General features: G+C 46.7%; 1 protein-coding gene across 2 annotated transcripts in view; it reads right to left on the bottom strand.

Annotated features, from left to right (window-relative positions):
- Positions 1-333: 333 nt before the first annotated feature.
- The window catches only part of LOC144265708 (transmembrane protein 263-B-like), a 312864-nt gene continuing 285603 nt past the window's right edge, over positions 334-27594 (bottom strand). For both annotated transcript variants that reach the window (XM_077818585.1, XM_077818586.1), the window contains one exon: positions 334-2447. In XM_077818585.1, the coding sequence (XP_077674711.1) occupies positions 2161-2447 (287 nt within the window). In that variant the 3' untranslated portion in view covers positions 334-2160. The remainder of the gene's footprint in view (positions 2448-27594) is intronic.

The raw sequence follows: 27594 nt of genomic DNA, 5'->3' as shown, positions 1-27594 counted from the left end.
GCAGTTTGTCTAGTGAAGGGACATAGTCCACTCAACTCTTACCCCACAGATGGATTTCATAAAGGCCAGGATCCAAAGGCATTCACAGGTATTAGACAATTCAGTGAAAAGGGTTTTTTTCTTGTATTTAAATATTCCCTGGTGTCAGAGACAAGCATAGCATCATTGCTACAGCATTAGAACCAGGAAAAGAAACTGACTAGGACCAGGAACTTCCAAAAGGAGCCAAGGGCAACAAGTAAACCAAGAGCACTAGGGGGAGAAAGTAAAGGAGATTTTTTAACATTCTTTTGGTTTTAATAAACTAAGTATCAGGCAACACAGGGAAAAACATCTGTTAAAACATGATTTTTATTCGGACAGCGTCCCTCTATAAAAAAACGATATGCTGGAACCTGCCAAAGATGAATATGTGAACAGGTCTGCAGCAATGGCACAGGTTAGTTTACCTGGTTGAAAACATGCCTGTGTACTGCAGATTACATACACACATGCTAATATAGATGCATATTTATAAAATACATTGCAAACACTGTGTCACTTTTCTATGCACCCCCAAACCTAACAATCTAGGCAAAAAACCTGACAAAAGCCAGGAAAGGCAGAGTTAATGCTGGAACGTGGGGCTTTCCTTATCCCATTAATCCTGGGGATTGCAGGGGACTCAGGGAGAGAGAGAATCATGTGACAGAGTGGGTTAGGACGGAGAGGCAGCAGCAGACTCAGTTTCTGGGTCTGTGCTGAGCTGCAGAACACAGGGTGACTATTTAGTGTCACATGCTCATTCTGCTGAGGCAGGCTGGAACCCCGTGAGTAGTGTGTGGTGTACGAATTGCCGATGCAGTGTGCACACTAGCTCTGTACTCGCCTGCTTTGGAGCGTACTCTCACTAATCCAGGGAAATCACTCTCTAAAGCAGGCTTGTGTGGTCACAATGATGCCACTACACCTCAGGGAGTTGTTCTTTGAGGTGCCCAGCCATAGTAAGAGTGGTGCAGTAGGCTAACCCCTACTGCAGGACTCAAATTAGGTTCAGGAACATGCTTTACCAGGGTTTAACATTACATCCCGTGGAGGCAAACCAGGGTCCCCACCTTTAAAACGTATGTTCTTTAACACAGCTGAGGAGCAGTACCGTGAGCAAGGCATGGAGCCAGACTGACTCTGCCTTGCATGGGAGAAATGCCAACGACTTCAGCAGGTTGCACCAGCTTACATTAAGGCCAAGTCTGCCTCACCTGTGACAAAAGCTTTGGTGCCCCTTACTGCTGAAGCTGCACTGGCTGCCTATTGTCATAATATTATGGCAGCAGTGCTGCCTTCTGCTATAACATTACAGGGGCTTAGCCTCCTTGCTGTAACGTTGCAATGGTGCCTCTGACTCTGGCGCTATGGTGACCTGGTACTCCCTCTCTCCAGGCTACAGACACAGACATTTCCTCCTCCATTCACCCCTAAACTAGGAAATCTGCTCCAGTTTGTACAACGTACTTGTGTGATATCGCGTGACATGGGAGCTGCTCTGCTAGGGCCGAGGGTTCCCTTTCCAAGGGCACACTTCGCCTGAGTGCAGACCTGGGAGGACCAGCTTGGGGACTGAAACCTATAGACAAAGGGAAATGGGTACTCCCCTCGATTTCTCCGGGGGAGGAACAAGCCTTCATTAGCCACAGTATCTCTTCTTCATGTCAATGGGACTTTCTTATAACAATTCTCTCCTTCCCCCCAGCAAACCTTAAGAACACCTCCCAGGGGCCTGAAACTGAACCCAAACTAAATACAATGAAAGGAACATCAGGAGCATGTGTGGGCTTCATGCTGAAGCACAGTTCTTCCCACCCACCCCCTGCCATCTCCCAGTGCCCACTTCCACTCCTCTGTGCTCGGGAGAGCAAGAAAGGGGAAGGAAACTGCAGGGTAGAGAAGCTGTGCCTTCAAAAGCCCTCGGAGGAGAGTGGGCCCCCAGTAGGTGTTAGGAGTGAAAGAAATTTGCAGTGACTCTGTGAGCTCTGAGCCAGGCAGGTGGTGCTGAGCGGGCTGCAGCTGGAGTCTGCCCTGGTGCTTTGCCCCTGCCCCCCGAGGCGGCTGTTTCCAATCTGAAGAGGTGCTGTGGAGAGGGAGCGTATGGACTGATCTTTTGCAAGGAAGCTGCGATCAGGGTTAGTCAGCCTTGTCCTTCTTCTTTGTGGTGAAAGGGACTTTGTTGGCCATGGCACTGCCCACAGCTCCCACGCCGCTGGTCACCACTGAGACGCCGCCCTTTACCAGTCCAACACTGGCGGCAGGGACGCTGGTCACAGCTGTTTTGGTGAGTTCCAGGCTCTTGCTGCCAACCCAGGCAACTCCTCCCAACGTTGCCCCCACAGCTCCCCGCGTGATGCTGAACAGGCCTCCCGTCACTCTCCAGATCACTCCTGCCTGCTGTTGTGGATGGTCCTTGCTGGAGTCTGCAAGGAGAAAGACAATGGGGAAGCAATTAGATGCATTATCTCCTAAAACTCTTCTCCTAGGTAGCTCTCGTCAATTCTAACTTTGAAGGGTTCCTCATCACCACAGCACGTTAGGAAAAGGCAGACACACCCCAATACCTAGAGAGTCTTCCCCAGAAATACCCCTGCCCCCTCACTGCAATATCCAGGACACTGGAGTAACCAAAGCTGAGACTTACCAGGGAACCACAATTTACACAGTCCAGTGCATAATGGGAGAAGACTTTGGGAATTTAGTGGGTGCTTGGTGAATGCCCATGCAGTGCAGAAAGGATCAATAAAGCTCAGTTACATAACTGTCAAATCTCACTGCCTCATTTAAGGTGAACCCCCTTATCAAGGGACATAATTCCTCTCCCCTCCACACTAACTACTGCTAGTAAAGCAAAGGAATTGCTAGCATGAGATGTAAGAACTGCAGAGCTATAATGGCTGAAATGCCACCTGTCTGGTGGGCACTTAGAAGTTTTCTCTCTTGATGGTATGCGTGGGGCAATACTCACAATTTGCCAGGGCTGAGGAGCTGGTTAGTTCCAAGCTGCTACTCATGGGGTTCTAACTTTTCAACTCTGAAGCTGCCTTCCACATACCCCCTCTCAGCTTGTGTCCACTGCCACTACTGGATACAGGCAGCAAAGTGGTAACTGTTTTTTTTGGAGAGGGGTGGGATGTTTTAGGTGCCAGGACTTCTTATTTGCTGCCAGTTCTATACACGGGACATGTTAGAAACAACCACAAGAAAACAGCAAAGGGGTCTTGCTGGATAGGAGAGAAAGCTCCCTCTGGAAACACTGGAGTCCTGCAACAGTAAAGTCCTTTCTAACCCAGCGTCAGCTTAGAGGGCTGATAGCTAATACACATAGACTCATTTTGATAAAGCAAAACCATGCAGCAGGAGGGCTTTTATTGGGATGTGTTCCCCATGTTCTGGGAAGTGGGGAAATTGTGGAGATGAACGGCAGGCTGCTGAAAGCCTGCATAATAATGATGTGTCCATACAAAGCCCAAGCCAGGAATTCTGTTAGAATTAGTCAGTCACTTGGCAAGGAGAATCACAGAGATTTTGTAAGCACTCTGAAGAGAGAGGCTCTTCAGAGCTCAGCAGCGAGATCCATTAATGTTTATACAGTCCACGGGACATGCAAAGGAACTGGCCTGGAACACATTGACACAAACAAAAGGCTGAGACCACTCAGAGCCATTCAGCAGGGGAATCCCCAGCAAAATGCTGCTTCCCATTCCTAGCCACATCCCCGGACTGAGAGTGGCTAGATGGGTCACTTATGGCAAGATGTTACAGGCCATTCACTCACACTAGCCCAAGCGGCTGGACAAGGGAAGAACAGGTTAGTGTAGCTAACCAACAGCTGGCTGTGGTCTGTCCCCTTGGATCTTCATAGGGATTTTTATGTCTCACGCATTAGGTCGTGCTCACAGACACAAACCATGCTGCAATGATCGCTGCTTCTTCAAGAGGGACCCCCATATCTATTAACTCAGCTCAACTAGTCAACAGTGTTCCACTTGGAATACTAATAATATTCCAGGCAACAGGAAATTCTACTTGGAAAAACCCTTTTGATATCACCCCCCACTTTCATTTCCATGCAGATTGTGGCTGATATTGATTCTGTCAGTGCATTTCCTTTGCTAGCAAGTGAAGGGCTTGGGAACTTCAGAAAGCAGAGGCTGAATAGCTAATAGCATGGCAAGGTCTTCAGATGCTGCACACTGTGGCTGATGGAGACATCAGAGTTATGCCTTCTATGCCAATCCTGCTCCATTTACTGTTACTTTTGCTTCCCACCCTGCACCTCCATCCACATTTCTTTTGCCCACCTATTCCTTTTTGTCATTCTCCAAATAGCTCACGATTCAAGGGCATGGACTGTCTTGGGATATTTGTCATAGCACTTGGCACAAAGGGGCTCCTTAGTGCAGCTGTGAAACAGGTCCCCGCGTGTTTCGCATAGTCTAAGCGCACCTGCAGACTAAACTTCAGCCCATCAGATCAACTGCTAACAGGCTGTGCCACTGTCACTCAGTGGGGAAGGGAGTGGTTCTGGATCTTCTACAAAAAATAGCTACACGGTGCTTTTAAAATTGGATTAGTCCCTGCACCTCATCAGGTCTCTTACTTGGCATATGTTGGAGCCTTCTTGACTTAGACAGTTTTGGGTGCTCTGCTTGCTTTCATGGAAGTTGCTTGGGAGGCGCCATCAGTTGCCTGCAGCTAAGTTCTGGGGCAGTGCACTTGCTAGGAGGAGTTGTTGGTGTCAAAGGGTTTGGATAAGCCCCTGATATTCAGATCTTTATCTGACGTAACCAGTCTGCAAAACTGGGTTAGAATATGCTCTCTGCACGATTTCTGGTACAGTCCCAAGTGATTAAAATTCCACCTGTTCTACAGGAACAGGCCAGTGGGCTCACTGCCATAGAGCAACACTGCGCTTTTGTAAGAAAGCCCTTCTCTTCCTGTGGGGCAGGGAGCAGTTAAAGATGCCAGGACTCCATTTTTGGTCTAGTTTGAACCTACTTCCCCCACAAAAAGCAGCCTGTCTGGTATAGCAATTTTGGTGCTTTGGCTTCTCACTTGGACTAGGAAAGGCAGGGATGTATGAAAAAGAGGAGCACAGAAAATCAACCACACCTCAGAGCAGGTCCATTTTGAGGGAGGGGTGAAAGTTGGCACTGGTTCCATTTTAGTCTCACAAGTACTAACCCTTCTATGATGGGATGGGATCGCTGGAGTCTTGTGTTCACTGTGCTGTATCATCCCTCAGAAGTGCAGTACATGTGCCACCTTCTCTAGACATGGAGGGCAACCAGCCTACTTGTCCCAGGAGGGGATCACGGTGCTGAAGCTCAGGGCACGAAGCCCTCTAGTAGGTCTCCAGGATAATGGCTTAGTGATGGGCCTCGATGTGGGAGCTTTTGTGTCCTGTCCCCATTTCCAATCAACACTAGAGTCAAACGGATCAGATGAGATATGGAAGCCTTCAGGTGAATAGCCTGGGGACCAGAAAGGAGGAGGCACATGCATATGAGACGCGTTAAGATGCCACATGGCCTGCAGAGAACTGAAAAGTGTTGGAGAAAGTGTCAGGAAGCATTAAGGAGTTAAGACAAGAACAACGAATCCTTCTAATTATGCTAGGCACAAAGTCAACAATGCTGTAGCGAGCTCTAGGAATTCCAGACTCAGAGATCACCAAGACTAAAGTGGCTGCCAGCACTTGGATTCTAGCCCTCCTGTGTTGCTTAACTTTGATGAGCAGCAGGAAGCAAGGGTGGAGCCCTCACCCTTGGTAAACTGATGGCCGCTCCAACAGCATTTCAGAGCTCTGACTTCCTACCCCCGAGCTGATGAGTGTCGTGATCCAAACTTCAACTCAGATTGGATTATTTTTTGACTCTCTTAAAATGGGTTACAGCAAAATGCAAGGGACAAAGCCCAAGCTCTGACCGGGGAGCCGGAGTAGATGAGAGTGCGCCAGGGTGGGAGCACATCTTTCATCCCAGTCAACCTGTCTAAAGCTCCCTGGCTGTCTCTGGATAGCTTGTTTTCAGGACTGCAGTAAGCCCCATAGTAAGCTGTCATGTAAGATAAGCATCAGATTTACAGTGCAAATTAGTCTCTCAGACAATGGAGTGAGCTATGCATCTTGGTGGCACAGAGGAGCCCAGATTAAGAGAGAGAGAGACAGCGGAGATGAAAATACACACAATAATCAGAGACAGACAGACACACAGCCAGAGTGCAGGCAGAATGCTATTCCCTGGAGCCTGTTGCAGCCCATCCTGCTGATGAAAGCTCTTCACCATCCATTATGCCTTTTCCTTTCAATCAACGACCTGGCCTTTCCGAGGATCCCTTCAGCTTCACCTCACCCCAAGCCAATTTAGAAGGGAAGGAAAAAGACAGGGAAAAAAGCACCTCTGCATGTATGCTGATTCTCTGCTTTGAGGTCAGCACCCACACACAATAGACTCTCATCCTTAGCCAGGGCCTTTCGCAATCCTGATTGGGGTCTGTACAGAGCAGTGAATCTACCTGCTGGGTCTGCAGACAAAGCCACACTTTCTCACCCGATAATGAAAACAAACTGTAAAGAGCATATGAGTTGTGTTAGGATGGTGATGTGCACATTGGAACTGACACACACAATTTTCAGAGGCATCACAGCAAATGCCTGGGGTTTTGCATTTATTTATTATACATGAAATGACAAAACTGTATGCTATGTTAGCGCTGAGTGCGACTGGACCCCTGGTTACTCCTTCCCTCAGCTGATAGGATGGACAAAGAGAATCCTTCTCTCTAAGAGGATTTGTGCAAGCTGTACTTGCCGCTTACCTATGAGAGAGAGCAGGGGCAGGTGAGGAGAGTGTTTAGGAATGGGATACAGGGCCTTTCATTTTTAGAACACTGATTTCAATCCAGTCCCAGGCTAGAGGGACTGGCTTGGCTTAGGGAACGGGAAACAAAGCCTTTCTCATCTATGGCACTGTCTTCCATTTGGTCCTAGGTTTCAGGGGGCAGGAGAGGCAGGCTGGTTGGCTCAAAAAGATGGGGCTGTTAGTTCAAATCTAATCTAAGCTGGTAGGCATCAGAGGTTATCTGCTTCTGGTTACTGTTTGGTGATCAATGTGAAATGAGTTGGGAGGACTCAGTCTAGCATACAATCACTATTAGGTAGCAGGGTCTGGAGGAATTAATGGGGTTGGGAGTCAGCTGGTTAGAAGTTGTAATCCCATCCCCAACACTGATTTGCTGGGCAAGTCGCTTCCTCTTTCTGTGCGTCTGCAATGTTGCCAACTTTGATTTATCATGAGCCCCATGATTATTTGTATTTTTCTTAAAGCCCCACCTCTTGGAGTCATGTGAATTTGTGTGAAACGTTTAAAAAAATAAGTTTCTAGACTCATGGTTGTGGAGAAATCCCTGAACACAGGACTCGAGTGCTTCCTAAAGGCTCAAAAAACAGAAGGCAAATAAAAGAACCCAAAATATATGGTTTATACAAAATCTCACGATTGTTTGGGCCCGGACTCATGATTCTGAGTGTTTGGCAATGCTGTGTCTGTTTCCCCATCTAAAACACGGGGACTGCACCTGATACTTACCCATAACTCACAAGGATGTTGTGAGGGTTAATTAGCTCATACTGGTGCAGTGTTTTGAATATGGAAGTGTTGTGAGTGTATCATCACAGCTGGCACTGACTGGATCCCACGGATAGTCTTGGCAGAGATGCCAAAGACCGAACTTCCCATTTATCTCATCAGGGATGTCTCCAATGAGAGATCAGGCACAACGACAGAAACTTGCCCTGCTGCTGTGTTGTGCCTGTTCTGGGGATAAACAAAGGAGTTCGGTCTCCAAGCTTTTCAGTCTGGCAATGCATTCCCTTATAAGCAACAGCCTCCAGAGCAGGCAGATGCAGCAGAGACAGAAAGCTTCTGATGTGCGGGCACAGGGGTAGCTGTATCTCACAAACTAAACCACAGCTTAGGCCTTCTAACCTGTGAAAAACTCCTGCATCAGGGACACTGCCTACTTTTAAGTCTCTCATGTGCAGCTGGAAGAGTCCTGCCGGACTCATCCTGGTGGCATCTGTAATGAGCCATAGCACCACCCTGCAGCCCCTGAAGGAACTGCAGTTCATTCATCCCTCCGTACTGTGCTGTTGGGGTTCAAGACACCCCAATGCCAAGTGCAAGGGTTTTCTATTTAACAACTAGCTCTCTGTTTGAACAGTCATGTTATAATCCTGTGCCTTGCCTTGCTCACTAATCCCATGATGCAGCTGGATGGAAGCTGGTTTACAGTCTCAGCTGCCTTGTTCTCCCCAGCCCTGTGGTATCCAGGCAATGGATGCTGTTGCTTTCCACCAAAATGGCTGCCATTAGCAAGAGGCCCAGAAATGCCAGCTTGAGTTTAGCCATTGATTTTTACATGTTAACTCACGGGGTCTGCAATCAGTGAGACATGCTTGCCGCTCACTGTCACCGGCCGCACGAGAGGCTGCTGCACTCAGCAAAATGGGGGTGGCTGTCTCCCAATCCTGGCACAACGAGCTTTAATTGTTCCCTGCACATGCCCTGTGAGGTTATTAGCTGCTGTAGTGTCTACCCTGAAGCACTCAAAGACAGAGTTCAGGAGGGTAAACGAACAGTGAGATGGAGTGGCTTGTTTTCCTCAGCTGAGCCTTGAGCGTGAAGCAGTGTAAACTCTGATTATGTAAGTGTGAGGATCTGTGTTGCATTTAGTCACTGCTGTAAGTAAGGAACTGGGAGGGTAGCCTTCAACCAGGGGATAGTGGCTGGTCTGATACATTTTGGAAGGTGTTTTGTTCCTTTTTGATTCCTGATACACTATTTCCATTCCAGCTCCACACTTTTACTGCTAAGGGCCCACCTGCAGAGTACCTGCTTATGACATGGTTACTTTTGTAGGCTAGATGGGACTAGGGTTGCCACCTTTCTAATTGCTGATAACTGGACCCCCGAGGCCCTGCTCTGTGCCCCACCTCTCCCCTCAAAGGCCCTGCCCCTGCTCCTCCTCTTGCTCCAAGGCCATGCCCTGCTCCTCTTCTTCCCCGCACCCTGTCCCTGCTCTGCCTCTTCTTCCCAAGGCCCTGCCCTCATTGCTCGCTGCTCTCCTGCCCCATCACTGGATCGTCTCAAGAAGGCTGCCTGCAGGGAGGAGGCAGTCCCAGCTGAGCAGGGGCTGGCGTGGGTTAATGGCCTGGTGCCTGCCCCCACCCCACAGTAAGCAGACTTTTGGTTTAGATGCCATTTAGGGTTGCCAGGTCCCCTTTTCGACCGGACTTTCCTGTTGAAAACCGGGCACCTGGCAACCCTAAATGGTACCCGGACACAGAAGCCAAAAACCAGACTGTCTGGGTAAAACCTGGATGGATGGCAACCCTAGATTGGACATTAACTATATCTTTGAACTGAGGACAGCTCAAGTCTTTAGCATGGTTAACATTCCATCTGCACTACAAAAGGTAACTGTGTTCAGAAACAACCCAGTAAAAGCAACATTGTCTAGGGGGTAGGACACTAGACTGGGACTCTGGAGACCAGGGTTCCATTCTCAGCTCGACCACTGACGTGCGTGTAACCTTGGGTAAGACACTTCCCCTTGCTGGGCCTGAGTTGTTCATCCATCCTATCTATTTCATTTGCAAACTCTTGAGGGTAGCAACTCTGTCTCCTTTTGTGTTTGTACAGTGCCTGGCATACTGGAGCCCTGATCTCTGTTGTGGCATCTATGCACATTATAATACAAAAAAACAACATCTCCTATCACATGGTAGAGGTTATAATATAGATGGGCCCACATTAGGGGCCTTTGGCAGGCTAAATGTGGCATCCCCCACTCACAATTTAGCATTAGGAGGAAGGAAATCTCAACAAGCCATTTCCTAAAAGGGTCTGCAGCACAGTAACATTTCCTCCTCTTCCCAACGTACAATGGATGCAGAAGGCCAGAACTTGTGTGGCTGGCTGGGCAGGTCATTCAGGTACCTACAGTATGCCAAAAGACTGGTGATAACTGTCGAAGGAGATCCTAAAAGGATTCAGATTTCAATCTGCCCTTGAAAAATTCAGAGGGGCACCCAGTTACATCACTGCACACCCATCCACCCACCATCTCAATTTCCAGGGCGAGCCACATTAACCCATAACTAAGGCATGTCACAGCGACGAGAGGTTGCGAGCAACCGGACTTTACCGTAGGTAGTCTCCCTCTCTCTCGTGCTGTAAGCACTAAAAAGCCTCAAACCTAGCCTGGCTGAACCTAATTTTTTCAGTGGTTCCAGTCTGCCATCAGCTTATCTTCCCTGTTCAGTCTCTGAGCTCGTGCATCAGACAAAGCCTTTGGTTGAGGGCCTAGTGGGAATGGATAATCTAAATCCGCATCCGAAACCCATGTTATTTATCTTCCTGCTGGGGTCCCATGGCCACTAGGAGATTTAGAACTGTAAGCTCTTTGAGGCAGAGATCATCTCTTACTTGTGCGTGTGCAATGCTAGGCCAATGGGGCCTTGATCTCAAGTTGGGGTCTTTAGATGTGACTGCAGTAAATATTATTGTTATTTTCCACATTCGAATCACCAAACAAACCCACAAAGCAGTCCCAGGGCTCAACAGAGTCTCAGAGGCATGAAACTGTTATAATCTGACGGATAAAGCTTTCAGAATCTAGATGTTATTTTCTTTAAAAATCACCTGCCACTCAGCTGAAGAGATTTTTTTTAAACCTCCTTTTTTGTAAGACCCATGCAAACTCCATTTTCTGTGTCCCCTCCCTGCCCCACTGGTTTGGTGGTAGTAGTTGTGCTCAGAGCTGTTTTTAGCAGATATTTATGGTATCTGGAATGAAAAGCCCCTAAACAAGCTAGCGGCTCCAGTTAAAAACAGCCCTGTTAATTCAGCGCAGATATAAACACAGGAGAAAAATAATTAATATTTGTGAAAGGACAAAAACTGGCGAGAAATAAAGGTCATTGTCACGCTTCTAGGAGGGCTTGACAAACAATGGGAGTAAACAACATACTTCAACCTGCTGTAAGAAATGGCACTTCTTCTATGCCCTGGCACTCCCTGGTGGGTTTTAGCCTATGGCAGATTCACAGATCCCTGCAGGCTCCAGCCTCCTCTGTCCCACACTGGCTATGAGTTGCCACATCTGAGGATTTTATTGGTAGTAACATAATTTCAGTCCCTGCTGCTGGCATATGACAGCAGCAGAACTCACCTGACAGGGACGGAGGCCTGAAATGCAAGCCCACAGATTCTGACTTCTAGTACTAGCTCTTCCACTGATGGTTGTTACTATGTCTGTGCCCCTCATTAAACAAGGCTTCATATGGCTACCTTTGAAGAGGTACCCGTCATTCACCCATTTCACCGGCAAGACATCTGAGAGCTTGGACAAGGACACTTCAGGCAGGCCTAGCAGTAGAACCTACATCTCAGTTAGAACAGTTTCAAGGCTCATCCACTTTGCCAGAGTCTTTCAGCAGAAACGTGGCAAATTTGATGATTCTATAACCCACACTAACACAGTATGGCTCTGTGTCTAGCAGCTTGACCTACTTTAGAGGTTTATGATTCTGCTACTGCTTGTGCACAAAGAGATCAGGTTCCTTCGCTCAAGTGGCAGAGGCTCATGCTTTTACACCAGAGGTCCTACGTTCAGTCCCTGCAGATGACCTAAATGGTTTGTTGTTACAATAGATTATACTGTCTGCAACTACTAGACTACAAACCAGGGCCGGCCCACATTTTGGCACCTGAGGCGAGGAGCTCAAATGATGCCCCCCATACCCCAAAGTTTGGGCCAAAACTTTGAAAGGTCTCAGTTGTGCCTTCTTCCTGTTCCACTCCTCTCATGGTACTGCTCTGCTACCTACCCTAATAAAGGAGAACTAACAACTTAAAATGCCTTGTTCAAAAATTTTAAGTAACACGTAACTTTCAAATGCCTGAACAGCAAATGTAACTTTTCTTGTCTGCATAGTAAACACTGGCATTTTTATCTGTTTGAATAATCAAAGTGGTGCTTTCCGTACCTTCTTGGTTGCAAAGATTTGAACGGCTTCCTGCTGAAGGTCCACAGTCTGGGCCAGCTCATGCTCTATTGAGATGGTTGCAAGGCCGACCAGCCTTTCCTGTATCATTGTAGAGCGTAGATGTCTTTTTATTAACTTCAGCTTGGAGAAGCTGTGTCCTCCACTGGCAACTGTTACAGGAAGTGTCAGAAGTATGCGCAGAGCAACAAAAGCATTTGGAAAGAGGGTAGTCATCTTATCTGTGCACATATATTCCAGAACAGACTTTGGAGTTGATCCTGCTGAAATGTACCTTGAAAGGGCTTTCAGTTCGTCACCTAAATCACTCGCATCAATATCGCGCATGTCATCATGTGTCAACACTGTCTGTAGTGCCCTGCATTGCTGGTGTAGGTCTTCTTCAGGTATACTGAGGAGTTTTGGAATATCATACAATATCCCAAATAGACTGCTGTGTTCCTTGAGCTGTATGAAATGTTCTTTAACTGACTGTATTGCACAATCTAGCACCTGGTTAAAGAATTCAACTTTGAATTGGTGTTTGGGGTCTCTTATGGGATTATCCCATGCTTTGTAATCAAAATGTCTTCTTCACTGACTCTTGTATTCTTGAATGGGTGGGAAAATAGCTTCAGTGTGAAGTTCCTCTGCCAACTTCTGTGCACTCTTCAGAACATTTTGAAATCCCTCATTTGACCGGTAAGGCTGTAGGTATGACTTTGCTTTGTCCAGTTGTTCCATTGCTCCAGATATATCAAGGTCAACACCTTGGAGTCTCTTGATTACAACATTTATTTCAAACAATATGTCATGCAACAACACTAAGCCACACAGAAATTTGAAGTTTTGTATGTTTCTGGTGATTCCATTTCCCTCTGCCACTATTCTCCCACGAACAGTTCCTGTCATAGCATTATCCTCCATAATGGCAACTATGGCATCATCTATCTTCCCAATTTGGTGTTTGATAGGCTTTATCGCCTCCACTCGACTTTCCCATCATGTGGCACTCAGTGGTTTCATGTCAGAGAGGATGTTCCCAGATGTGGCTTCAAAATTTGCCATTGATGAGTTGATGCAGAGAAACATACATAGATGCTTTGAATTACATTAAAAAATTAAGCAGCCTCACTAGAAGTGGATGCTGCATCACTGACCACCAACTTCAATGAATGAGAACTGCATGGGACAAAAAAAGCTTGAGGGTTTAACTCTCGGATCCGTGTCTGCACTCCTCTGTTCTTTCCTCTCATGTTGGCACCATTATCTTAGCCCTGACCTCTCATGTCAGCTATCGCAAGTCCCGTATCTTCCAGCTTTTTAAGAAGCACATTTGTCATACCAGCTCCTGTAGTATCATCAATGTCAATACATTCTAGAAAATGCTCTGACAGTTACCATTGCAGGGACATTTTCATAGATTCTGTTGTTGTTACAAAACACACCATTAAAGTAATTTGTTCCGTATGGCTGATGTCAGGTGTGCAGTCCAGAATAACAGAGTAATATCTTGCTGACTTCAGATCTGCCACAATCTTCTGTTTGACTTTTGTTGCAAGTAACTGTATGATCTCATTTTGAATTGTTTTTCCAAGGTAGTGGTGTGTGTACATTTCTTGGGTGATGACTCTTCTTAGATGCTCCTGGAGTACCATAGAATCATAGAATATCAGGGTTGGAAGGGACCTCAGGAGGTCATCTAGTCCAACCCCCTGCTCAAAGCAGGACCAATCCCCAATTAAATCATCCCAGCCAGGGCTTTGTCAAGCCTGACCTTAAAAACTTCTAAGGAAGGAGATTCTACCACCTCCCTAGGTAATGCATTCCAGTGTTTCACCACCCTCCTAGTGAAAAAGTTTTTCCTAATATCCAACCTAAACCTCCCCCACTGCAACTTGAGAGCATTACTCCTTGTCCTGTCCTCTTCTACCACTGAGAATAGTCTAGAACCATCCTCTTTGGAACCACCTCTCAGGTAATTGAAAGCAGCTATCAAATCCCCCCTCATTCTTCTCTTCTGCAGACTAAACAATCCCAGTTCCCTCAGCCTCTCCTCTTAAGTCATGTGTTCCAGACCCCTAATCATTTTTGTTGCCCTTCGCTGGACTTTCTCCAATTTATCCACATCCTTCTTGTAGTGTGGGGCCCAAAACTGGACACAGTACTCCAGACGAGGCCTCACCAATGTCGAATAAAGGGGAACGATCATGTCCCTCGATCTGCTGGCTATGCCCCTACTTATACATCCCAAAATGCCATTGGCCTTCTTGGCAACAAGGGCACACTGTTGACTCATATCCAGCTTCTCGTCCACTGTCACCCCTAGGTCCTTTTCCGCAGAACTGCTGCCTAGCCATTCGGTCCCTAGTCTGTAGCGGTGCATTGGATTCTTCTGTCCTAAGTGCAGGACCCTGCACTTATCCTTGTTGAACCTCATCAGATTTCTTTTGGCCCAATCCTCCAATTTGTCTAGGTCCCTCTGTATCCTGTCCCTACCTGCCACCGTATCTACCACTCCTCCTAGTTTAGTATCATCCGCAAATTTGCTGAGAGTGCAATCCACACCATCCTCCAGATCATTTATGAAGATATTGAACAAAACCGGCCCCAGGACCGACCCTTGGGGCACTCCACTTGATACCGGCTGCCAACTAGACATGGAGCCATCAAACTCAGCCATCAGCTCTACAATTTTAAGGAAGTTTCCATTGTTTGGCACATACAACTGATCTGAAGTGTCACACAGTGCTAGGTTTTGGGTTGCAAGCGTTCTCACAGTGACAATGAGCCTTTTCAGAACATTTTGCAAGTAAAGAGACTCTGGTGCAATCTTCTCTTGATGCTGATCGTCTATGGTGCCCTTTAACCTTAGTCTCATCTCAAGCTCTTTCCAGCTACGGAATACTCTCTGGTGATTTGCTGCCTTCTCATGCATACCAGATTTCTAGCCAGATTTTTCCAGTCCTTTGTTCCTGTAGAACCCAACGTGGCTGGAACATTAGACTGGAAGCGTTTGCAACAAAAACAGTATGCAGCATTCTGGGTTTTTGAGTACATAAGCCATGGCCTCTCCACTTTGTCACCACTGGGGATTTCACGTCAGTAATGTGTTGGATGGAAACTTCTATTTTCATGGTCTTTGGGGAACATGAAGTTTTTCACTTGCTGTGGCCCATCCACTACAAGGAAGTCCCTCAGGCTACCACTCAAGTGGGTCCACAGTCCTGGATCATCTAGACTTAAGGAACTAAACTCAGCGGCAGCTGTTTCTTGCGCCTCCACCACACTCTTCTCTGATCTACACTTTTCTTCAGGAATGTGCATGGTTACATCCATTTGAGATGGAGATATGGATGCTGCAGTAGCTGCCAGGTCACCTGCACTCTGACTGACTGACTGGAAGATCAGGCATCTCCTCACCACTCACATCCTCACTGGGGCCGGAAGGCTCACCCTGAACATTTGTGTCTATGTATCGTAGGAAAGTTCCTTCCTGCTTAGATAGAAAAGCTTCCTTTGCTTTCTTTCTTTTTCTGAATGCTGCCTCAGGGGGGCGTTTTCTTCTTTCACTCATGACTGCTGTTCTAAGTCAGCTATAGTGGCTCTCAACACTCAGTTGAAGGGGACAAATAAGCAGGCTGGTAGCAGGGCCTGAATGAGGGAAGATATCAGCATCTTAAGGGCCTAACTGGCTCCTACTACTTCAGTTGACTGGCTGTTCTCCTCAAGTGGGTTCAGGGAAGCAGCAGGAAACAGGAAGCTCCCTGAGATTAATCAGTCCAGGCTCCTGGGGGTGCTGGAGAGGTACAGAAGAGGCTCCTCCTCCTCCTCTCTCTCCCTGCAGCTCCTGCTGCTTTCTGTTATTCCCTCTCACCTTTTCTCCTGCCTGCCTGTTATGTCTCTTGTGCCCTCCTTCCTCCAGCTCAGCACTCCACCATCTCTGTGCATCTAGAGCAGAGAGAATACATATGCACCAGCAGCAGACACAATTTTCTACACTCTGGGTCCTAGTGGCGCCCCCCCGGTCTGGCACCTGAGGCAGCCACCTCAGTTCATCTCATGGTAAGGCCAGCCCTGCTACAAACTGTTTCCACAGCTAGAAATCAGGAATCTTGCTGCCCAGTCTTTGTTTCAGATATACTCGTGTAACCCACTCACAACGTGTGTGTTGAGTATCCCTGTAGGGGATCCCACTCACTTCTATTGCTGCAGTAGAAGAGGACTGTGCTGTGGGTCTCAAGTTTGTGGGTTCAGACTCTGCTGTGGAACACCAGAAGTGAATTATTTAAGAAAAAATACATGAATAAGAGCTAGTGTAAGGACCCTGAAGTAATTGTTGCAATGATTCTATATTGTAAAACATTTTGCTTAGAAGTTACTTTCATTGTTGTGTTAATATTTATTTTTCTGTTGCAATTTCTAGTGCTTGTATATTGGTTAACAGGGGCTGTCCCTTCTGGAACAGGCTTGTGGGAGGCTGAGGGCTTGTCTCTATGAACACTTGGTTGGTGGTATGCTGGGCTGTTAATCTATCCCTCACAAACCTGCTGCACACTAATAGTCTGCGTGGACCCTGCTGCCCTGCACTAAAAGTTTCCTAGTACCCTTTGATCGACTTGCTTTGAAACGGGAGTAGATTAAAGTGCACCAGGGAACTTAGTGCACATCAGCAAGGTCCACATGAACACTTAGTGGGCAGCAGGCAAGAATGCGGTAGATTCACACCCCCATTTACTATGAACTAAGTGTTCGTGTAGACAAGCCCAGAGTGTGTTTGAGAGTGACAGCAGTGTGTAGGACATTTTGACTGTGTTTCCAGAGAGTGGAAGACCCTGCCTGTGTAAACTCCTAAAGGGCAGAACATAGATTTAGTAAACTTCTTTCCAGAAAGCAAGCCTTATTCTCAAAAGGTGTCACATCAGTGTTCCTGGGGGAGTGGCAGCCTCAGGGTATTGCTAATAAGCTATAGAGTTTTCCACCTACAGGTCACCAGTTTAACTCCTGCCCAGCTCAACAAGGATTAAAACTAGGGCGGTCAAGCATTTAAAAAAATTAATCGCACTTAATGTGCTGTTAAACAATAATAGAATACCATTTATTTAAACATTTTTGGATGTTTTCCACATTTTCAATTATATTGATTTCAATTGCAACACAGAATGCGAAGTGTACAGTGCTCACTTTATATTTATTTTTTATGAATATTTGCACTGTGAAAATAAAATAAATAGTATTTTTCAATTCACTTAATACAAATACTGTAGTGCAATCTCTTTATCATGAAAGCTGAACTTACATATGTAGAATTATTCACAAAAAAACCTGCATTCAAAACCAAAACAATGTCAAACTTAAGTGCCTACAAGACCACTCAGTCCTACTTCTTGTTCAGCCAATCGCTCAGACAAACAAGTTTGTTTACATGTGCAGGAGATAATGCTGCCCGCTTCTTGTTTACAATGTCACCTGAAAGTGAGAACATGGCACTCTTGTAGCCAGCGTTGAAAGATATTTACGTGCCAGATATGCTAAAGATTCATATGTCCCTTCATGCTTCAACCACCATGCCAAAGGACATGCGTCCATCATGGGCTCTGCTCAATAATGATCCAAAGCAGTGAGGACTGACACATGTTCATTTTCATCATCTGAGTCAGATGCCACCAACAGAAGGTAGATTTTCTTTTTTGGTGGTTCGGGTTCTGTAGTTTCTGCATCAGAGTGTTGCTCTTTTAAGACTTCTGAAAGCATGCTCCACACCCTGTCCTGATCAGATTTTGCAAGGCACTTCAGATTCTTAAATCTTGGGTCGAGTGCTCTAGCTATCTTTAGAAATCTCATATTGGTACCTTCTTTGCATTTTGTCAAATCTGCAGTGAAAGTGTTCTTAAAATGAACAACATGCTGGGTCATCCTCCAAGACTGCTATAACATGAAATATATGGCAGAATGTGGGTAAAACACAGAGTAGGAGACATACAATTCTGCCCCAAGGAGTTCAGTCACAAATTTAATTAACGCATTATTTTTTTAATGAGCATCATCAGTATGGAAGCATGTTCTCTGGAATGGTGAACAAAGCATGAAGGGGCATACGAATGTTTAGCATATTTGGCATGTAAAGATCTTGCAATGCCAGCTACAAAAGTAGCATGTGAATGTTTGTTCTCACTTTCAGGTGACATAAATAAGAAGCAGGCAGCATTATCTCCTGTAAATGTAAACAAGCTTGTTTGTCTTAGCGATTGGCTGAACAAGAAGTAGGACTGAGTGGAACTGTAGGCTCTAAAGTTTTACATTGTTTTGTTTTCGAGTGCAATTATGTAACAAAAAAAATCTACATTTGTGAGTTGCACTTTCACGATAAAGAGATTGCACTACAGTACTTGTAGGAGGTGAATTGAAAAATACTATTTCTTTTGTTTACCATTTTCACAGTGCAAATATCTGTAATAAAAATAATATAAAGTGAGCAGAGTATACTTTGCATTCTGTGTTGCAATTGACATCAATATATTTTGAAATGTAGAAAAACATCCAAAATATTTAATACATTTCAATTGGCATTCGATTGTTTAACAGTGCGATTTAAACTGCAATTAATTTTTTTACTCATGATTAATTTTTTTTATTGAATCGCATGAGTTAACTGCCATTAATCAACAGCCCTAATTAAAACTGGTTTCCATCTAATGAATGTTTGCATGCCCATATGTGAGATGAGTTTGGCAAGTGCCAGTTCCTGCTCCTATGTCAAGCTCACCTCCATGAGATTGCAAGGTCTCCAGGGCAGGGACTGTCTGTGCAGTGCCTAACACAATGGAGCCCCAGTCGCAGTTCGAGCTCCTAGTGAGAGCTCCTGCAGTTTGGGGCCAAAATTCACACTACTCGTTATGCATCTATCAGCATAACCCCACAAGTTCTGTTTAAACAGTCATGTTCTATCGCCGTTCTGTCCCTTAATCCCAAAATTCAGCTGGATGGAAGCTGGTTTACAGTCTTAGCTGCCATTGCTCTTCCCTTCTTTGTAGTATCTGGGTAATGAATGCTGTTGCTTTGCATCAAGATGGTTGTCACCAACAAGTGGACCAGAAATGCCAAGTTGAATTGTCAGATTCCCACGGGGGGAGCTCAGAAATCGAGAGAGAGAGAGAGAGGGAGAGAAAAGAAGACTGAAACATTCTTTGAAAACAAATCTCATGATTTTTTGGGGTCTGACACAGTTTTTGAGCTTTTGGCATTAGCGATACTGTAATCAGGGGAGCTGTCCAGTCAGTCTCAGAAGCTTTACATGACTCCTTGAGCTAAAAGGGCATCAGGAAAAGAACAGACTGCTCTGATCACACATTACACTCATCAGGGCTGCAAGACTAGCTACGCTTGCCCACCCCAGTGCAGTGCCGCACTTGGCAGGTGCTAGAGCCAGGGGAAGCCCACTGTTGTTCTGCCGATATGGCACATTCAGTGGCTAAGTCTCAAAAGCTTGTTTATAAACTTAGCCTGCCAGCTTTAGAGAGGAGAGTGCTGCACCCATGCATGGGCAGGGATCAGGGAGATGGCAGATGAGTGGCTAGAATGCTCCTCCCCAGCAGCAAAGCTGGAAGAGAAAGAACACAACCAATTCATGTCTCATGTGTCCCACTGTCAGACCTCATCCAGAGCAAAAGTGATACCCAAAGGTAAACCCCTTGTCCCAAAATTCACCCTTTCCCTCTATCACTTCTAAACACACATACCCTCCACCTCCCCCAAAATGGGGACAATAGCACTTCCCTACCTCGCAAGTGTGTTGTGAGGATAAACATATTAAAAACTGTGAAGCACTTTACGGTCTACTGATGAAAAGCGCTATATAAAATATTGTTATGAAAAGCCTATCACCATGGTATCTAAGAGCTGAATACACAAATTAAGGCGGTACTAACATTGTTCAAGGGGACAGACAAACAGCTGCTTCCTAGGTATGTAAAAGCGCTCTTAGAGTGAAAATTTCTTCCACACCCATCTTCCTGTATCTTGCATGCAGGCTCTTTTGGATCATTTGTGGCCAAGGGAGATTCCAATATTGCAACAGGGACTGTATTCTTCAACTTCCATGTAGTTACTCAAGCAGTCAATCCTTCAGTAACTAAGGCCGCAGATGCCTTGGAACCATCACTGCTGTGACATATGAGGCAGCTTTTCAGTGGAGTTGGGGGCTGGTTTTGCTCTCAGAGCTGACTGGATATTTAGGCCTCCCTCAGGAAGTTCTCCCTCCAATAGTGGATGAAACATCCAGAATAACTGAGAGATGACAGCATTAAACTTCCCTCCTCCTCCTCCTGAAGACAGATGCACTTCTCAAGTTCCACTCCAGAGGTTTTGCACTAACTTACGGCTGCTTTCCTTCCCCACTCCCACCAAGCAGGCAATGAGGAAACTAAGCCCAAGCTAAGGAGTGGAGAAGCCCCAGACATCTCTTGGCTGGTTGATTCCTGAATCAGTCTTGACACTATCTCTGGGCATTTCCTGTAACTGCCTGGAGAAGAGTGGCCAAATCTGAAGTATTTCCATAGTGCCCTGTGGGTTGAAGGTCTCGGACCCTCACCATTCTGCTTTCTGACCATCCTTGTTTGCTGATGGACTTCAGTCTGCAGGGCATATCTCCAGGCAATGGGAGAAAGGCAGTCAAACAAGACCCTTTCTGCAGGTTACCTTTCCACTAGGTGACCCATTTCATATACTGCTATAAATCCTGCTGCATACATGGTTGGGACAGTGGTAAAGATAGGGAGGACTGGAGAAGCATGGATATTTAATGACAACATATGGCATGTTTCTCTTTGGCATAAAGAGATAAAAACAAAGTTACTTTTTCTAACCCATACTCCTATAGCATAGATCAGATCAATCAGCCCTCAAAGGCCATATAGTCTCTAGGATATGAACTGACCTTTGGATGTCAAGCTGACACTGCCTGTGACTGTCATGACCCCACTCCTCCCCCGGTCTTGGAGGCTGGCCTGCCTGGAGGTGCTCAACACATTCCTACTAGTACAGACGAATGATATCACCTTATGTTGAATCTCAGATTATTCAGTAGTTTCTTTTTTCAAATCCACTCCATCTGAGAATTTGAAAATAATACGTAGGACCTACAATTACTGTGCACTTTGCTGGTACACAACTAGTCAGGCAGTAGAGGGAGCACAAGTTAATTATCAACTCTGCCCAGCCCTGCAGAAACAGATCACCTAAAAATGGCAGAGAAGGCAAACAAAGCAAGATTCCCCATTAAGGAAGTTGGGGCACAGGGGAAGGAGGAGGTAAAAGTTATGGGCAGGGAAGGAAATAATTTGTAAAATCCTCCTAGAAGCTTCAGACAACAAGCAACAGTGACAATTACAGGCCAGATCTACAGGGGCCCAAGCATCTGCAGCTCCCATTGACTTGATCCGGATCATCCGCTTAGCACTGCTGAAAATCTGGCCCTTCTCTCTAAAAACCGATACTGGGAATTTTCTCTTCATGACTGGGCTAAACAAAGAATGATTAGAAACCTTTCCCAGAGCCAAAGCCATGAGTTTGCCTATAGCCATGGGAAGAGCCTGCTGTGTTCAGAAGGGCAGTGGTGGGGGGGTATTAGCTTGACCTGCTGGACCTCCAGCCATAGGCACACTTTTCCTTAATACAGCTGCTCTCGGATGTGTTCTGGGACAGACAGATATGTCAATAGAAGATGACGTGCAAGGGTTTCAGGAATTCCATTGTCCATGGCATGTCTGCAAAGTGTTTTCCCTGTCTGTGCTGTGACACATTTACATGGGGAACAATAAAGTCACCTTTTCCAGCAGCACCTATGCCAAGAGAATCCCAGCCACTTGCAGAGTTATCGGGCTGTTCTGGTTGCAAAGCCAAAATACCAACTGATATTCCTGAGAGCAAATGGCCCAAAGAGAAAACAATTCAACAACTACACCAGCCTTTTAGACCTGCAATTTAAGAAGAAACTTATTAGCCTCAGTGCTCTGATGAAGCCCAGCCGTGTTACGCGGATATGTTTTTGCTGCTGTAAAACGTGAGGAAATACTGGGCGCCCCACCACCACTACACACATGCTGTGGATTGTTGCTCAGAGGGATGCAGGAACAGGTGCTGGAGACAGAGTCACAAATAACTCAGCTGAATTCAAATTCCCACTGAAATACCATTTCTGACTCTGCTGCAACATCCCCACCCCACACTGGGCCAAGGTGGCCTTATCCAAAATCCGTCCATCTATCCACCCAGGCAGTAAGTCCCCAGGACCTTTATTTTTCTTTTTTCATACCCCTCCCATGACCCGCAGTGCTTCAAACATTGCAGCTAGGAGGGCAGGATGGTTGGTTTCTTCACCGACACTACATAGGGGTACTTCCAGATGCCACTGCATTGAGCTGCAAGATCTGCCTGTCAGCCACTCCTTTAGCTTCACATCAGAGTGCCCAAACTCAGCCTGTAGGCCAAATGGAGCTTGCTGTTGCCCTTATTCCTAGTATAAAGTGCAACCTTCAGAGACTACAGTTCCCAGCATGCACTGCTCCATCTTGAGCAGAGCAGCCATTAGAAAGCATATGTACCTTTTACTTTCCTCACTTCCTTTTATAACAAACTTATCTGGGGAAGGGCCAGAGTGGCAATGATTTAATCAGAAGCCATCACAGCAACAGGAATCCCACCAAGTCACCTCTCCAGTCCAAACAGGCCCATCACTTTTATTAGTATTTACTAGGGTTGGGTTGTCAGGCATCTGGTTTTTGACTGGAATGCCGGGTCTAAAAGAGATCCTGGTGGCTCCAGTCAACACTGCTGGTCGGGCTGTTAAAAGTCCAGTCGGTGGCGCAGCAGGGCTAAGGCAGGGCTCCCTGCCAGCCCTGGCTCCGTGTGGCTCCTGGAACTGGCTGGCATGTCCCTGCAGCCCTTAGGCACAGGGGTGGCCAGGGAGGCTCCGCGCGCTGCCCCCGCACTGAGTGCTGGCTCCGTTGCTCCCATTGGCTGGGAACTGCGGCCTATGGGAGCTGCGGGGGCGACGCTTGTGGGTGAGGGCAGCGTGCAGAGCCACCTGGCTGCCCCTGTGCCTAAGGGCCACAGGGACATGCCAGCTGCTTCTGGGAGCTGCCTGAGGTAAGTGCCATCTGGAGTCTACACCCTGAACCTCCTCCCATACTCCAACCCCCTGCCCCAGTCACAAGCCCCTTCCTGCACTCCAATCCCTCGGCCCCAGCCTGGAACTCCCTCCTGCACCCCAAACCCCTTACCCCAAGCTCCACCCCAGAGCCTGCACCCCCAGCTGGAGTCCTCACCCCCTCCTGCAATCCAACCCCCTGCCCAGCCCAGAGCCCCCTCCTGCAGCCTGAACCCCTCATTTCTGGCCTCACCCCAGAGTCCACAACCCCAGCTGGAGATCTCACCCCCTCCCACACTCAATCCCCTGCCCCAGGCTGGAGCCACCTCCTGCACTCCAAATTCCTTGGCCCCACCTCCCAGCCCAGAGCTCCCTCCTGCACCCCAAACCCCTCATCCTCAAGCCCCACCCCAGAGCCTGCACCTCCAGCTAGAGCCCTCACCCCCTCCCGTACCCCAACCCTCTGCTCCAGTCCGGTGAAAATGAGCTAGTGAGCGAGGGTGGGGGAGAGTGAGCGATGGAGGGAGGGGGGATGGAGTGAGCAGAGGGCGAGGCGTTGGAGAAGGGCTGGGGCAGGAGCAGAGCAAGGATGTTCGGTTTTCTGCAATCAGAAAGTTGGCAACCCTGGACTGTGGTACCTAGGAGCCCACATGTAAAGGTGATGTTATTGCTAGAGAACACTCAACGCACATCCTGATCCCAGCAAGGATTTAAAATGGGATCAATACCTGGAATATTATTTTTGTTTTAAAAAAGCAAGAACAATCTTCCTCAATTTAAATAACCCCCTGTCAAAGTTCCTTCCCCACTCTGAACTCTAGGGTACAGATGTGGGGACCTGCATGAAAACCCTCCAAGATTATTTTTACCAGCTTAGGTTAAAACTTCCCCAAGGTACAAACTATTTTACCCTTTACCCTTGGACTTCCACTGCCACCACCGAACGTTTATCTGGGTTCATTGGGAAAACGTTGTTTGGAAACGTCTTTCCCCCCAAAATCCTCCCAACCCTTACACCCCACTTTCTGGGGAAGGTTTGGTAAAAATCCTCACCAATTTGCATAAGTGACCACAGACCCAAACCCTTGGATCTTAGAACAATGAAAAAAGCATTCAGTTCTTGAAATGAAACATTTTAATAGAAGAAACAGTAAAAAGAATCACCTCTGTAAAATCAGGATGATAAATACCTTACAGGGTAATTAGATTCAAAACATAGAGAATCCCTCTAGGCAAAACCTTAAGTTACAAAAGAGACACACAGACAGGAATATTCATTCTATCCAGCATAGCTTATTTTCTCAGCCATTTAAATAAATCATAATCTAACGCATATCTAGCTAGATTACTTACTAAGTTCTAAGACTCCATTCCTGTTCTGTCCCCGGCACACAGACAGACCCTTTGTTTTTTCCTCCCCCCAGCTTTTGAAAGTATTTTGTCTCCTCATTGGTCATTTTGGTCAGGTGCCAGCGAGGTTATCCTAGCTTCTTAACCCTTTACAGGTGAGAGGATTTTTCCTCTGGCCAGGAGGGATTTTAAATGGGTTTACCCTTCCCTTATATTTATGACACCCCCAATGGGCCTTTTCTGGACTCTTCTCCTACTGACAGACAGACCTTACACTAGGGCATTCTCATGCAAGAAACCCTCTTAAATATCGACCACCACCACACAAAAAGCCAAATGGTTTAAAAGAGTTTGTGCACATACCACATGCCTGCTATGCACCGGCATTCATCTGCCCCCACGAAAGCTCCTGGATTAACCCATTTGTGATCACGCACACACATTCTGCCAACACAATGTCGGTGCTCATTTCTGAACACATGGTCCAAGATACATTAAGCTGGGAGACTCCAGTTATGATGGGTGTGATCATTGACTCCCAGGTCCTAACATCCACAAATCTTGTAAAAGTTTGTCTCTGGATCAACTTCATGGTTGATTCCTGTTTCTGTAATGGGCTGAATCAAAAAAGACTGACCTGGATCCCAATCTGAACTCTCTAGCTATCTACTGAGGAATTTATACCAAGTTCCTCACCATGGCATTCGAGCGCCTTTCTGGATAGGGCCCACTGAATTCAGACTGATGCTGTCCACTCAGCTCTCAGATCTCCTTTCCTGCACAGCAGCTGACCAATTTCTACCTGGTTGATGGCAGCCCCTGGATGCTGTTCAAAGCTAGCACCTTTTTCTGCAGCTGAATAGGCTTTGTCCCTTCCCTAGAGTTCATTCTCTATTATGAGGCCATTGTTTATGTTGCCAGTTATCCCCCAGAACCTGGTCCTTGCCTGCAGTTAATAGCCAAGGGTATATGATCAGCTATTACGGGTGTAACAAACTGGTTGTTAACTTCTCTATCGATCTATTTCAGGTGGCCTTTTACTGCTGTTAGAAATTCAGCTCAATGATTTATAATAGAAATGGATTTTCATGTGACAGAGTTGGGTGTGGCCAGGTGAAGGGAAAAAGAGTCACTTGTTTTACTTGGAGGTATCAGTTGGAAATAGCAATGGTCCCAGCCTGCCATTAATGCACGTCCCAGCATTCCCTCATGTCTGGGACAATGACATAGAAGCATCTTATTTTGCGGACTACTTTAAGGCCTTTGTTTGGGCCAGAGGTTGGGGTAATCCCTATTATGAGGGTTTATCATAAATATGAACCTTTGAAAGTTCGCCCAGCACAAATCTATACAGAATCACCCAAATACTTACAGAAGAAGGGTCCGCAGTGTAACCCTACAAAAAGAGGTTGGGGGTTGAGGGATAGGGTGGTAAAGGTAAGGATGGGAGGAAGAGTGGTTAGAGCAAGTGTCATGATTCCTGGGTTCCATTGCGTGGCTTCAGTGGAGCGCTGCCAATTTACATCTGGTGCATGAGAGCACTGTCCTCTTTTCTCACATCCTCCAAGACCCATCTCTACCATGACAGCTATAAAAAGCAGCCAGTGATGGCATGACAGGCAACTAGAGTTACTTTGGTGTTTCTACTTGATCTATTTATAACCATACAAACAAAATACATTTATAAGCAGATGATTCTCTCTCTCTTATCCCATCTTTCACATGTCACTGATCAACTTAGATTGTGAACTCTTCAGGGCAGGGCCCACGTCTTATGTTTGTATAGCACTCAATACAATGAGGCCTCCATGTACTATGGGAATGCACAGTAAATATTAAAAGAAATTAAAAGTAATATGCAGCAAGATTCCGCTTCTGCAACATGAAACTGGGGGACCCACTTTAATGTTAGGGACGTATTCGAATGGATCAGCTCACTGACCCTCTCCAGAATTTTCAGGTAGGGCCTATTCATAGCAGCATGATACCTGCAGACAGAAATTGGCTACCTTTGGCAGGGAGATGACAGAACACTATTTCATAACCTGCACCAAAATGCTAAGGCTGGCTCTGCTGAAGTTTCCAGTCCTCTGAATGTGCACACTATTGCTTGATCTCAGCAGTGGCTGCAAAGGGCTTGCATCTCTCATCAGTGTGTCTAGGTGCACAGAGGGAACTGCATCACGTCGCATTTTCAGCCTTCCCATCCTGACGCCCCTGGTACCTGGGGAGGGAGAGAGGAGCCCAAGCTGCTGCTCTGAACGGGAGTCCTGCAGCCTGCCTCTTCCAGTCTGGTGCCTGCCTCTTCTGCTTCAGCCTGGAGTATGAAGAGCCAATATTGGGAGAGACTGAAGTCCCTTTTCCCCTCCTGTAACCCTATTCTGAATTGCCCGAGAGAGAACTGCTCCGCTACATCTCCGTACTTCAGCTAGGAAAGAATAAACAAATTGGAGAGACCCTCAAGAACAAAAGGGATCCCCATTCCACACCCACCCAACCATTGCAGTCAGAGGTAACACGATGCCATGCTTACCACCCTAGCAGAGGCTGCAGGACACTGGCCTGTCAGCAGTGTTGCTACTGTGAGGGAGGTACATAGTGGAGTGGGGTGGGGCAAATGAAGAAATGGATTTGGGGTAAGAAGTGAGGTGAGGTAAGAGAATGGAAGCAATAGGGTTTTTGAGACGGGGCCTGGGAGGAATGTTTCACCTAGGGAGTGTCACATGTATCACTGACTGAGGTGGAACATTTTTGTTAAAGTGTTGCTAGCACGCCTCCGCTGGTTCTGTCCTGCTCAATGTGTTCCTGGCTGCTTCCCTCATAACTTTGGGAAACTGGTTGCAATTTCCATGCAAGCACTACCCCATTTATCAGGAAATTGCAGCTGCTTTCCGCAGGAAGACCCCTTCAGCAGAAGCCCCACAACCTGGCTTCCCCACAAAGGTGGCTGAAGCGTAATTACAACAAGCACAAACACATGTTTGTGGTGTAGGGCCATGCTCGTAAGTCAACAGTAATGGCT

This window comes from Eretmochelys imbricata, chromosome 6, assembly GCF_965152235.1.
Source record: "Eretmochelys imbricata isolate rEreImb1 chromosome 6, rEreImb1.hap1, whole genome shotgun sequence".
NCBI classification, from domain to species: domain Eukaryota; kingdom Metazoa; phylum Chordata; order Testudines; family Cheloniidae; genus Eretmochelys; species Eretmochelys imbricata.
The sequence above is the reverse complement of the archived record's forward strand: the minus strand, read 5'-3'. Positions and strand labels throughout refer to the sequence as shown.